General features: G+C 37.8%; 1 protein-coding gene across 1 annotated transcript; it reads right to left on the reverse strand.

Annotated features, from left to right (window-relative positions):
* Nucleotides 1-236: 236 nt before the first annotated feature.
* Nucleotides 237-12,925, reverse strand: ctps1b (CTP synthase 1b). The gene is made up of 18 exons (XM_062422180.1): nt 12,816-12,925; nt 11,778-11,959; nt 11,343-11,513; nt 10,970-11,070; nt 10,154-10,270; nt 9,876-9,959; nt 9,588-9,668; nt 8,750-8,901; nt 7,833-7,965; nt 7,532-7,620; nt 6,931-7,025; nt 5,319-5,381; nt 4,107-4,150; nt 3,909-4,005; nt 3,760-3,815; nt 3,430-3,526; nt 3,067-3,211; nt 237-2,471 (listed from the first exon to the last, which is right to left on the reverse strand). The coding sequence occupies exons 2-18, from the start codon at nt 11,941-11,943 to the stop codon at nt 2,396-2,398; spliced, it is 1,767 nt and encodes a 588-aa protein (XP_062278164.1). The 5' UTR covers nt 11,944-11,959; nt 12,816-12,925; the 3' UTR covers nt 237-2,395.
* Between the last annotated feature and the right edge of the window lie 1,357 nt (nt 12,926-14,282).

The raw sequence follows: 14,282 nt of genomic DNA on the forward strand, positions 1-14,282 counted from the left end.
AGATTTGGATGTTCTTTTGCACCTTTAATAAGTCCAATAGGAATTATAATAATGTATTAGTTATTGCTCATAATTGTGTATGAGTGTTATTTTTTTCATGAAGGTTATTAAATCAGTGAACACTATTCAGTGTGAAGGTTGTGAGAGTATCTTGCATTACTTTTTAGTTTTGCCATCAGTCACTGATAGAAAGCAGTTATGATTTTCAGCTCCACTAAATGGAGGCCAGACTGTCATGAGGAATAAAAATAGATTTATTCTGAATAAACACACATCACACATGCATCTGAACTACATAGATATACAGATATGACATGTTTGTTCTACATTCACACCAACAGATAAACAGAAGCATTTATTAAATGGGCTGATTTATGAGCTCTGTCACTCCATTTGACACCACAGACTCTTAGTGGAAGTGTAACATGGAAGCTTGATGCTTATAATCTACAGTTGGACGCTGCTGATGTTTTGAGATCAAATTTAAGTCTATGTTTTGGTTTTGTGACTCAGTTTTCATATGCCAAGCTTTCTTTTCCAGTTAATACTGATGACTCAAGTGTCACTTAAAGTTAGATTGTCAGATGACTGCATCAGTAGGTTTCAGGTCAGTAAAAGGCCCAAAGTTCAAAAAACATTTGCTTGGTCCATTTCTGTATTTCAGCTGTCATTGTTTATCTCAGCAAGTAAAACGGCCTCAAACCTTAACATAAACTTCAGATATTGAAACATTGCAAAGTGTACAAGTTTGCAATAACTTTACTGGAGAACTTAAAACCTGGTATCCTTATGACACTGACAAAAACTTTAACAATGCACATTATAACAGAAAACTTCACAAATAACTCAGTCACAAAAACCAGACAGACTTATCTCAGGCTCATGAGGATATGCATGCAATGCAAGATTATTTGAAACATATGCTTGTATTATACCTTAAAAGGAGAAACCAGTTTAAAGATACAATAGGGCCTTCACACTGTTTAGTGCTCGGGCCCTAAATATAAACACACTTAAATGTCATAAAATTAATTTGTAGACAGTAAAATGTACCAATGATATTTCTGTCATGATATACAGTCAACATTTTGACAACAAAAGTCTCAAAGAACTACATGGAGTTTCCTATCAGGATTTCCATAGTGTTCAGCATTAGACTAGTAGGCAGGATGTCCCAATTAGAAACCTGATTGCACAGACCCTGTGTCACTCACCCACCTTGTCAACATTACTATTCATACTGCAAATATTTTTTTTTATATATCTATACATTAACTGCAAAATATACTGTACATCTCATAATTCTGCCCAATTGGCATAAACTTAAAGATAAGATGCACACTGTGCATTGATAAGTAAATATCATCCTCTTACCCTGTTGTTTTCTTCATTTAACAAAAGTTTTCTTTACAGGTCTTCCACAATGTCCTTAATTCCCCCATAAACACGTTATTCCGGTTTTACATATTGCATTAAAGCTTGGGTAGGCAGTTTTTCCGCAGCTCTCCCTTCCCATTAGATGAACATGGGCATATGTACACACTTCATATAGGAACGCAACACAGTTTAACAGTTTACTACTGCACTCACTCACTCTCACAAACATACCAGCAACTTTGGAGGCCAGGCGAACAGTGGGATAGTAAGTGACGGGACTGCATGCATAGCAGGAGGAGAAAAAGTAAAATAAATAAATAAATAAATATATATATATAGTCATCTTTCATCTGCTTTTCAACAGAAAGCAGATGAAAGATGAAAAGCAGCATGCGATCATCAGACTATTGTCTATAGTGCGAGGGAAAATAATCGAGACTTTCAATGAGCTGAACTCGACTCCCAGAAGTGAAAAGCAGCAGTAGATATTTATGCATCACTACAACTTCAGGTCAGATACAAAACTGTCTCTGCACCCTGTTGCTGCTAATCACTGTGGGGCTCAGTTCTGAGCCCTGAGTCCAGGTCTAGCTCTCTAACGGCCTGGTGACTGAGGAGGTTTTGGAGGCAGACTACGGGCCAAGCCGAGTGTGCGCAGATAGGCAGGTTTTTTTTTTTTGGTCAGAGCATTTGACTTATTGATTGCTGTCAGGATGTGAAGAGAATTTCAACAAATACAAGAAGAAATGCTCCTAAAATAAATTGCCTACCCAAGCTTCAAGTCTAATGCTCCAGAGATAACAGGACACTCCCTTTAGCTTTTAACAATCACTGAAGGCATGACATATTTAGAGTTTAAATTATTAACAATATAGTGTACCAATCAGAGCATAAAAACGTTTTAAACATTTTTTGGATTTTCTGAGTCAGTTAACAAGCAGCCCCGTTTTTCTTCCTAGACCTTGCATTTATCCGCATGAGTGACACAAACACAACAACTACTTGTGCTTTAGGCTCATCACAAAGAAGGGAACTTCAGCTCTGAGATGTCCGCTTCAGGAGAGCTGCTGCCACTGCGGTCACTGTAAGTGTCCCTGTTAATGGAAAACAAATACAACAAATTAGGGTTGCAGCAGTAATGGCTGACAGGGACTGCTTAATGCGACTGCAGGAGGAGGTGCAATGTTGACAATATACTGTCACTGTAAACTGTAAATGTTATACCCATGAGTCTTTTGATTTAATTACACTGCTTTATAATAACAGTGTACATTATGACACAGACTAAAATATGCCTGTAAATATCAATTAATTAACTGTCATGTTACAAAGTCAACTAAATTTGTGTTGAGAAAAGAACAGCACTAAAACCACTAAACAAAGTCTAGCATATATTTTATGGACTATGTTAAAATTGATTAAGCCATTGTACAGCTGCAAAGGTTTGAGATTAGAACCCTACAGCACTGGTATAACAGTGAAAATATAATATGTAATAATGATAATATATATAATATAAAAAGTACTAAATTAAAAGTGTTTAAACTTTAGGCAAATGCCATACAGAAACCAAATAACAAGAACTCACAATAAGTAAAGCTAAACCTATAAACTGCTGGAGTTCAGCTATTTTATTCAAGCATCCACTGGATAAATTTGAATGATACACATTGTTGAGTCAAAGCTTACCGTGGAGAAAGCCGACAGCCTTTGGCCAAGTAGCTCTGGAGTTTCCCTGCAGAAGCCAGCAGGAATCCAAAGTATGGAGGTGAAGGTTTGATGGGCCTGGAGGTGAACTCCGGATGATACTGCACTCCAACAAAGTAACAATGATCTGAGACGATAAGGACGAGTGGATTAGTGGCGACATTTTCACCTCCAATACATCAGGCCTCATATACCACTTATAAAACACATGGACACAAAGAAAGATTTGATTCAGAGTGTGTTGAAGAAAACGATGGTGTGGAAACTTTTAGGTGATATACATCATGCTGTATTAATTAGCAGCAGGTTGTGGATGCTTGTGTTTAAAAAGGACTTTCATCTCACCCTCCAATTCAATGACCTCCATTCTTTCTCCTTCCACATCCTGGCCAACAAACTGAAGACCCTTCTTTACAAAGTGGTGCTTCAGCTCAGGGTTCACCTATAATGAGGAGAGATTCAGAGGCTTTGGAGAAATATATATTACTTATATTTAAAAACTAGATCTGGACCCAAAGATGAAATAAAGATTGAAGGAAAAATATCAAGTCCCTGTAATGTGCACTTGCTGAATAAGATACTGCAGGGTATGCATGTGGCATTATCTATAAAGTAGTATTTCTGAGGTTGAGGACTCCCAGACAAAAAGGTTTAAAACCTTGTTTTAGTCTGTACCTCAAATCTGTGTCTGTGCCTCTCTTCAACATATTCCACATCTCCATACAGTTTTCCTGCAATGATGAAATAAAAGTCATCAGAAACACAATAGCCTGAAGAAAAAACAAACAAAAAAAATGCACTAATAACTTTAGAAGCACTCTTACTCAGTACACTGGAGGTTGATTTGAAAATGGTTCGCCTCTTCCCCAACCTCATAGTGCCACCCATCTGCCCTGGGTTGTGCTCTGGCATGTCAATCACCTGTCGAGATAAAACTGCATGTTAACACCATTCCGGTGACGACTCTGCTGGCATGATGTGATAGGAGCACAGCGGAGAAAAAAATAAATAAGATAACCTACCACTGGGTGTTTGGATTCAGGATTAAATTCTGTAGAGTTGGCATCTGAAAGAGAAAAGCAAAACTCATCTAAGCTCAAATCAACTTGCAGACATGTTGCCGGATCAGACCACATGAATTCAGCCCGATACTGTCATCACTGACAAAATTCCAGCATCGGGCCTGATTATGAACATCGGGAATAACGAACAGGCTTTGTAGTGTGACATATTCGTAGACCAGTAGGGTGGCATCTGGGGCACCCCACGACACCCTGATGAAAAGTCTAGCATTTCATAATCTTTTTTATCTTCTGCCTATTTTGACATTTCTTATGACGTGTTCCTTGACAATGACCAATCGGATGACAGCGTGCTCTCTAGCATGCCTATGTAAACACTGACACAGAAAGTCAAAGCTGTTGATCCAAGCTGAGCCGCATTTAATGTCTCAGAAAGCAGAGTGAACAGCGGATGATCTCCGCCTCCTCCACAGACTGATTCCTGCCGTCAGTCAACTGTGACTGTTTTCTCGATTTTAGTTAACAGTCACTGATGAATGATGGCAGGTTTTCCTGCTTGAATCAGTCTGTGGAGGAGGCGGAGATGAGCTGCTGTGTTGTTGTTTTTTGAGAAACTAAATGCGGCTCCACTCAGTCCCACAGCCACCCGACAGCTTTGACTTTGTGCATGTATCTATCCATCTATCAGAAAGCACCTAAGTTACAAGTAATTGTGAAACCACCTGATATTAAAACATATCTTTGTATCTTCATTTACCACAGTATACAATTCCCATAACGTAATCATTTTTACCTCCACGACACCTTCTGTTTGCACATAACGAACGATTTATGTAATGTTCTTGACATGTTAACACATTTGTTTAAGTTGTTTTTGAAGCGCATACTGTCCTCTTTGTGACACCCATAAAAGGGTCTACAATTTATTTTTCTGGACCACAAGATCACCAGCATCACACTGTGCTTCTGTAGCCATGACTGACAATTTCTTGACTAGTTGGGGTCATACTTGCAGAGTTGCCAGTCTCCCGACCAAGACATGCCAAGAATTCATGGCATTATGACTGCCTAGTCTGACATGGTGACCACTGCGAAAGACAAAAATATCATGCAGTCTGATCCTGGCATAATGTTCTTTCATCATTAAATTAGAAACCACAGGAGTGAAATGTTTCTCTCATGTCACACCAGGTGAACTGCATAGTTACTTACCTTCCCATCCAAGAACATTGCGGGCGAACTCGCACACTGCCAGCTGCATGCCCAAACACACCCCTGCAAAGAACAACACCAGCAGAATCCTTGCATAATTAGCACTATTGTAAGGGCTCATAAATGAAGAATGAACACAATCCCCACTGTGCAGGCCACTTTCATAACCTACATAACTGTATTTAACAGTGCCTATAATAATACTCACACCTCTTTGGACTTTCCATGTGTCATTATTTTTGTACCTTTGAATACTGTAAATGGAGGTAATTAAGCTTTTTTCTTAAAAAACTAAAAGATTCTTTAATGTCAAAGAGAAGTCTTTACAAATGGATCTAAATTAAGCACAACTATAAAACACAAAGTTACTGATTGCTTAAGAATCCCCTTCCTTCAAGTCAGTATTTATCAGAGGAAACTGTAACAGCCTGAAGTCTATGCAGATAAGGCTTTATTAGCTGTGCATACCAGGACACTAAATTTTCTTTATTTTTCTTTGTACATTTGCTCAAACTGTGTCAAGTTGCATTGGCGCTGTGAGTGAACAGCAAATTTCAGCTAATCCTGCTACAAATTCCCATGTGGTTTAAGATCTGGACCTAATTATTTTTTGTTTTTTATTTGTACTTAAATTTAGGCATGTCCCATCGGTGCATATGAGGGCATATTTTAATAAATTGGTATCAACTTAAAATGTCTGTTTTGCCCACATCAGCCTGCTATATATCTGCTCTGGACACCCAATGCGAGCATTTGGCTATGTATGAATGTTACCTGGGATGTTACCAGTGTGAACGACTGACACCTGGATTGGAAAATACATAGCTTTCCTCAGAAGTTAATAAACTGTTATCTCACTTCTCTCTTTCCTGTTAGCAAAGAGACAAAACATTCAAACTGTCGCTTTCACTGGTTGAAATGACAAATGACTGCAGCTGCAGGTTATATCAGATGTTGCTAATTGATGTCAACACTACAGTAGAATAGAGAGCGAACTGAAGGTTTTTGTTGTCCTAACAACTCCAACAGAGTCATACATCTTCTCTCTCGCTGAATGTGTCACATTAATTGCATTTCCCCCACCAGAGCCTTCAGTATTTGGATTAAGTAGCACATGAAAAATAAGGGGTGCTAAATTAAACCTGTTATTTTAATGTGACATGTTTAATCAACACTGCTTATCTTCAACTGCTATCAATGTAATTATTGTCACTATGTAAACACAATGAATTAGACATCCCTACTAAATTTATCTAAAATATTAAGAGATTTGTGTGTGAGACCTGTGCAAAAAATTGCCAAATTCACTGTCAATGTTTAATGTTGACAACGTTCAATGCAGCAAATATTTTCCGAGCAGTGTAACTTTTAATTGAAGTGTTTTACCCACAAACGCAACAGTAAAGCAAGAATGAAGCTGCAGAAAAAAGGTTTAAATCATATTCATTATTACCACATCTTAAGCAACAGTCAACAGATGTGAAGAAACCAAACACTGATGTCTTCTATTCAATTGGTTTTCTCGTACTACACACATATAGTATAATGGCAGCTTGTGCGCTTGTGTGAAGAAAATCAGCATCTAGAACTCATAAAATCTTTTCTCTCTTACCCAGAAATGGCTTGTTCTGTTTCCTGGCCCAGTTAATAGCCATCATCTTTCCTTCTGTCCCTCTCACACCGAAACCTCCTGGCACCAACACACCACTGAGGTAGAAAGAAAGAAATTAAAGTCTCAGTTCATTTAATAATAAAGATGATTTTTGAAACAAACATTACACAATGTAATGACCTGTGTACAAAGACACATTACTGATTGTGTTGTAATGCCTGAAAACTTAAGACAGATTGAGATGTAAAATTTAAGATGATTTTGTTCAAGACATCCAATATTTGATTACTGTTGTTGAAAAACGACATATTTTCTTAGAATACTTGGTATATTTTTGCAATATAAAGCTTTACAGTACATCACAGGTGTAATCTATACATGGAGATATAATAAAACACTGAGCAGCTGTAAAGCTACAAAGAAAGAGCTACAAAGCTCAGCTGCATAACCCATCGGGTATGACAGCTCTCTGTTGCCATCATGTGGCAAAAAGAATAAGACTTTCATATCAGATTCAAAATTAATATTGATGGTTTTTAAAGCTCTATATCATTATAACAAGCCCACTGGCGCCCACGTTCTCCCTGGTTTATCTACTCACTGAGCACTGCAGAGTTTTTGCCATGCCTCGTGATATTTCACTGGCTCATCTTGTAGAGTGGTCGTCTCCAGGTCTGCGGAGTCTATGTACTGCAATAGCAACAAACAGTGTCATGTGGAAGGAGATCAATCAACATCATGACTAACAGGAAAACTACTGTATAAGCATGACAAAATGTACAGCATTATGCCAGTTGTACAAATATTCAGTAACAACAGCCAACACATAAAAACAACAAAAACATGGTGATGCCAAATCCAGAAATCTGGACACAAAATTCATGTTTGAAATGTTTCCATACCTTGACTTCTAGTTTGTGATTAATGGCAAGGGCTGAGTGTTCTAGAGCCTTGATAACTGAGGTGTAGGAGTCTGATAACTTGGTGTACTTCCCCACTAGGGCAATGGAAACATGCTCCAGGAGACGGTCAGATCTGAAAAGTGAGTGAGATGATTCAGTGTACTGACCACACGCACCATTTAGACCGTATTCAGACTGAATCAAGCGCTGTGTGCTCTAGAACATAACCGCTGTGAGACAATGAGAAAATAACATCTTAATGATGTGATTCACCAGCCTTCTCGTTACCACTGCCTCTTCTCTTCATTCAGCCTCTAGCTCAGTCAACCACAGCAGTAGCCCCCTCTCGCTGGTGCTCTCAGCTCTGTCAGTTACGCTCGCCTGACAGGGAAGCCTAACTTTGCTTTTAACATTATCAAACGAAGAGCTAATCAACTCAGTTGCATAGGGAACAATTGAGGGTGCAGTGATGTTATCTCCACTTCCATTATGCAACACTGTAGTGATCAAGCAACATTTGTCTTTCAGACCAAAAAAATTATAATAATAAAAAATCACTTTTTTGATTCAAGTGTGTCCCAGAAGTTTCTCAGTGATTAAACTGAACTCATAACTAAAAAGTAAATGGTGTGTGTCCATATCCTTACTAACCTTGAACACATAAAGCAAAAATAGTCAGTGGCTAAAGTCCTTTTCAGAAATGGAATACATTACAGTGTTGGTTTTATCGATCCATTAAAGTGATACATTTTTGTCATTCAGACATGTCTTCTATGTAAATGTTTCTTACGTCTTTATTCAGATATGACAGATGAAAGAACATTTAAGGATAAAGCTTTTATGAAAAGTGACTCTGATGCTTACTCAGACAAACCACAATGTTAAATTAAAAAAATGTTTAAGACAGCCGTCCTAACCTGTCAGCCATCTCCTTCCACTTTGTGAGCATCTTTCTTGGCCTCATCTCGATGGGCAGGTTCAGCCGCTGACAGAAGTAGCTGACAACACCCTGGTTCTCCAGCAGCAGGGGCACTCTGTAGACTGAAGGGACATCATGGACACAGATGACCTAGAAACAGTTACAAAACATGTTGTTTCAGGGTTTTAAATGACAGTAAGGCTGAGCATATGTCAACATTCACCATTCATACATATTGATTTTAATTTGTGAAGTATAATATAATTGTTCCAAATAAATATTGTTCCATATAAGTAGGCTATCTTAAAAAAAACAAAGTTCTGAAAAAATGACTTGGCTTTAACATTAAATGAATCACAGGTATGCTGTTGAGGTTGTGGTGGCTTTTGTGTTTATTTTTTAAATTCCGTTTCTAATGATATTTGACACTTGAGGGTAGAGTTTTTTTCAAAATACAGACTGGAGCTTTAAGTGTGGTTGCCATTGCACCAATTCTACTGCAGGCCTCCTTTATTCCAGCAACATTGTTGAATCTAGTATGAATCCAGCCAAAGGCACTCTGACACACTGACCAGAGCTGAAGACTTTCACACATAATCAAGTTAAAAGTTTTAATCAAATTTAGCTCAACATTTATTGATTATAGCATAGACAGAAGGAGCAGTTATTTCTTATTTAATTAGCCCAGATCCTTCTTAGATAAACATCTGATTATCAAACACAATTCACAATACTACAACTGCAGACACAGAGGGTTGCAACTAATTTAAGCAATGTATCCTACAAACAGAGCTTGAATTAAGAATGTTTAATGGACAGAGATCACAGTACTTCACCTGTGTGGGCTCCACATGACAAAACATGGAGATCTTCTCCTTTACGGCTGTTTCTAAGGGCGTTGAACAGCGGCACATAATCTGACAAAAGAATAATGTATATTATGATAAACATATATACAACAATACTGTGAACAAACCTGATGTTTTCTCTCTGATTGCATAAACCGTGAAATGAATACATAAATAAACTACTTAACTACACATAAAGGGAAAGGAGGTGCATAGCCTGTTTGTATGTGGTGTGCAAAAGGGAGATGCTTTGGAACAAATTGTAATCTGACTCACCAAATCTGGTGACAAGCCCAGACCTCTGAGCTCTCGCACACTGTTTTGGGTTGGTTTGGTTTTCTGCTCTCCTGTGGTATTGGGCTGTAAACATGAAAGTTAATTCACCTCAAATTGGAACATAAGTGTGTGCAAAATAAAAAAAGTTGTTAAATGTGAGGGCAACACAGAGGTTACTTCATAGTTCTTAAACAGATTGCAATGCAGAGAAAGTAATTCTGCCATTAACCCACTTTCGGTGATACCTGATGGTTAGTGTGTCCACCAGTGTGCCATACCTGTGGTATAAGGCTGACATGGATGTTGCAGAAGTTCTCCCTCTTCACCTTGAACTGGAACTGTCTGAAGGCCTCAATAAAGGGCATGCTCTCAATGTCCCCCACTGTGCCTCCCAGCTGTTGACACAAAACACCAGCTCAGACTGCAGAACTGCATGCATGAACACACAGGCTGGTTCTCAGTACCTTACGTAACACTGACAAAGCCTTGCAGAGTACAGAATGTTGTCAGCTGCACTGAACCCATAATACTGCCAGAGCTGCTTTTGATGTGTGCCAAAAGAAAGAATTGCTGCAGGCAGGGTAATAATTTAACTTTATTTATGCGGATCTCAACCTTTGCAGCTACAAAATCACTAAAGATGAAATATCTTCACAGTGCATACTGGCAAACAAACACTGGCTTACAGATGGACAGTTTTACAGACTCTCCTCAACAAATCAATTTAATTCAATTATGTTGTTTGATTTTTCAGTTTTTCACAATGTCTATGTCTTTCTGCTTCATTGACACACCCATTTGTGCAAGGTTCAGCAGTTTCTCACACTGCTTGCAGAATGGTGCCAATATTTTCTATTGCTCCAAGCAAAATGCCCAGTTTAATTTCTGATTGAAATCCTCCAACATTTCTCTTTAACACAGTGGAAAAATGCTCTGTTCAATAATCACTTAAAGTGGTCAATTGGAGATTTTTATAAATAAGACTTGACATGATGATTTTCAGTGTCCTTTCACACTGAATGCAAAATCCAGCCCGGCATACTAGTATACACAATCCCCTGCTTGCTGAAAACAAGAATTTAAGACAAACTTACCTCTATGACGCAAACTTGAGGCTCCACACCGTCATCATCGACTGAGATCCTGGCCTGCTTCATCACCCACTCCTGGATGGCATCTGTGATGTGTGGTACCACTGAAAAAACAGATTGACACGATAAAAGTGACATAAAATCAATACAGTGCCTGCCAAATTCTCTTAATAAAGACAAACTGGAAAATACAAATTCCCACAAGCCTTGTTGTGCTGCATGAAGGGGCACATTTAACGTCGTCCAAAATGTGGGGCAAGGAATTTTAATTCGTACACAAACACTCATAAAGCAGCTTTAGCTAATAACCTGCTTGTGTATCAAGTTCTTGTCTCGACAACAAATAGTTGCTACGCTAAATGCAGCCGTGTCTAACCTTGCACAGTTTTGCCCAGGTAGTCTCCCCTCCTCTCCTTGTTGATTACCGACTGGTAGATCTTTCCTGTCGTGAGGTTGTTGTCTCTGGTCAGACGGATGTCCAGGAAACGCTCGTAGTTTCCCAAGTCCAAATCCACCTCCCCACCATCATCAAGAACAAAAACTTCGCCTATTGAACACAGATATTATAATTATTCATCATGTAGAAATAATATCTTTATGTAATAGCCAAAGGTCACCTCAGGGAAATTTTCATTATTAAAAAAAAAAATTATGATAAAATTCAGCATTTAGCTGAGGGTGGTTTGTGTACCTACTAGGCCACCATGTTGTCCCACTATGTTAACTAAATGTTAACTGCAGGATTCAGAGACACATCAAAGTAAAGCAACATAAAGAAAAGCAACCTTGATGATTGCACTCGATCACTCACCATGTTCATATGGTGAAAAGGTGCCAGCATCAATATTGATATAAGGATCAATTTTGATGGCTGTGACGTGAAGGCCACAAGATTTGAGGATTGTTCCAACGCTGCTGGCAATGATGCCCTTACCGATACCAGATATTACACCACCAGTAACAAGAATGTACTTCATAGTGGCGTTAAAAACACTAGACACAAAACAAAAGGCATAGATACAGTACATTAAACCAGCTTTGAGCAATACATCCAAGTTCCATATCAGCTGTAGAAATGGTGCAATACAGACATTATGAAATGTGGTTGTACTCAAATGGATCACTAATCAAGTTCCAATCTATATAAATAACAGGCAGAACTGAAATAAAATCAAAGTTTTATTATTCTGTTTACAAATCTTACTATTGTCACTTTACGCAAGCTTTAAAACGGTCAATCTGGCAGTTTCCTGTTTTGAAAATTTGCAGGTGGAGCTACTCAGTTGTTTACATCTGGATTGCGGCCTATGGCTTTACAACAATGGCATTAATAATAAAGTAAATCCAACAGAAACAAACGTTGTCTATTCAACGTTTAATGTGTGTAAATGGCTGTAAACATCTTACAACTATTACAGTTTTACCTTAGTGTACAACCATAAAATATGAAATGAAGTGGCGGGAATCCACCGCATGTTACGCGCGAAAAATAAGAAGGCAGAGGATGTCAGTGAGTAACGCAAATTCACTTAAACAGTCTTGCCAATGTTGCCAGCTTTTATGAATTAACCAATCAGTACTTCATTAACATTCAACACAGTAGTTAAAGCGCAGCTGGAGGGAAGTTTGACCTTAAGTCTTATTCCTCAAACTGCCACAACAATCACTGCCTTTTAATACGAAATGCAAATGGACTCTGAGATAAACATGTGTAGCCTGTGTTGCTTATATATCAACAAACAGCATTTAAGTTAGCTAGCGAGTGATAACAGTTTCTTGGCAGCATTGTAGCAGTTTACTGACTCTATAGCATACAAACACTGGCCCCATTAAAGCTACACAAACTTACCGAGCGACTGTAGAGAAACTGGCGTCAAAGACTAATTGACAGGCGGTGTTTATTTAATAATGCTGTCTATTTACGTTTGACCGTAGGACACCGGCGCTGTAGTGTACACCCCCCGCCTCGGTTCAAGCACGTGTGATAAAAGCTGACCGCGTATTTGGTATTTCTTCTTTGCTTTCTTTTAAGGAAGTGAGCAACCAGCTGATTAGGTGCATTACCGCCACCTTCTGCTTCGGAGTGTAGACCAGATATAGGTAGATAGTAAAACCTCTAAATCCTGACTGTCTGTAAAATTAAAATACATTTCTACTGCATGACCCACTTGACAGGTTAATTCATATTTGTATTATATGTAGATCCTGAATTCCAGTCTTCCTGAATTTAATAATGTTTTGTTTAGTAAGCTTTTTTCTAGTTGATATTTGTATCATATACAGTATGTGCATTATAACGAAGATTGTGAAATGTAATTTGTATATACTGTATATATTTTATTGTGTCTCTCTCTTACAGATCTAGATCCTGGATTCCAGCCTTCCTGGGTTCTTGTTTTCTTCTAATTCATATTTGTATCATATACAAATCTGAGACAAGATCAACATTGGTATTTATTCATAAAGCTTTGTTACATTTACTGCGACCCTACATTTAATTACTTTTAACCCTGAAGTCACATGATATTGGCACTCGATCACAGAATAGGTTGTTGCTTTATACTCCATTAGTCAGAATCAAAATAGGAAAAATGTCATTTTCTTATCATGCACCTTACACTTGTAACAATCTGCAAAGGCCTTAAAATTAGATTCTTTACCACCACTACAGCCGTTCAAAGGCATTGTCTCAGACCTTGTTTTAATTGATTGCAGATGTTTTTAAATACGTCCTAATCTTATCTGTTCAATGTATTTATTCATTGTTTTATTTTTATTTTATTTTCCCAAATTTTACTTTGTGTGTTGTTGTGTTGCTGTTGTTGTTTCTTGACACCATTGTAAATGAGTTTTCCTCCAGGTAAAAATAAAGGTTAATAAATACAGTATGTGCATTATAATGTATATTATGAAATATAATGTACATTTATTGTACATATTTTATTTAATTTATCTTTTATCTTTCTCTCTCTCTCTCTCTCTCTCTCTCTCTCTCTCTCTCTCTCTCTCTCTCTCTCTCTCTCTCTCTCTCTCTCTCTTTCCTTTTTTAAATAATTGTAAATATTCATTTCATAATCTTATTGGAGCCCGAAAAATGGACATCTGAAATGTGACCCTGACACTGCTTTTTGTAAGATGTCAAAAGCTTAAAAGGTTGGAAACTACCACAATATGTTATATTTTAAAAGCTTGTTATATTATGCATTGAGTCAAAACTTCATTTAGTACAATATTTCCCTCTGAAATGTAGTGGAGTGGAGTTGTAATGAAGTATATAATATAAATATTCAAGTACAAGTACCTCAGAGTTGTACCT

This window comes from Scomber scombrus, chromosome 7, assembly GCF_963691925.1.
Source record: "Scomber scombrus chromosome 7, fScoSco1.1, whole genome shotgun sequence".
NCBI classification, from domain to species: domain Eukaryota; kingdom Metazoa; phylum Chordata; class Actinopteri; order Scombriformes; family Scombridae; genus Scomber; species Scomber scombrus.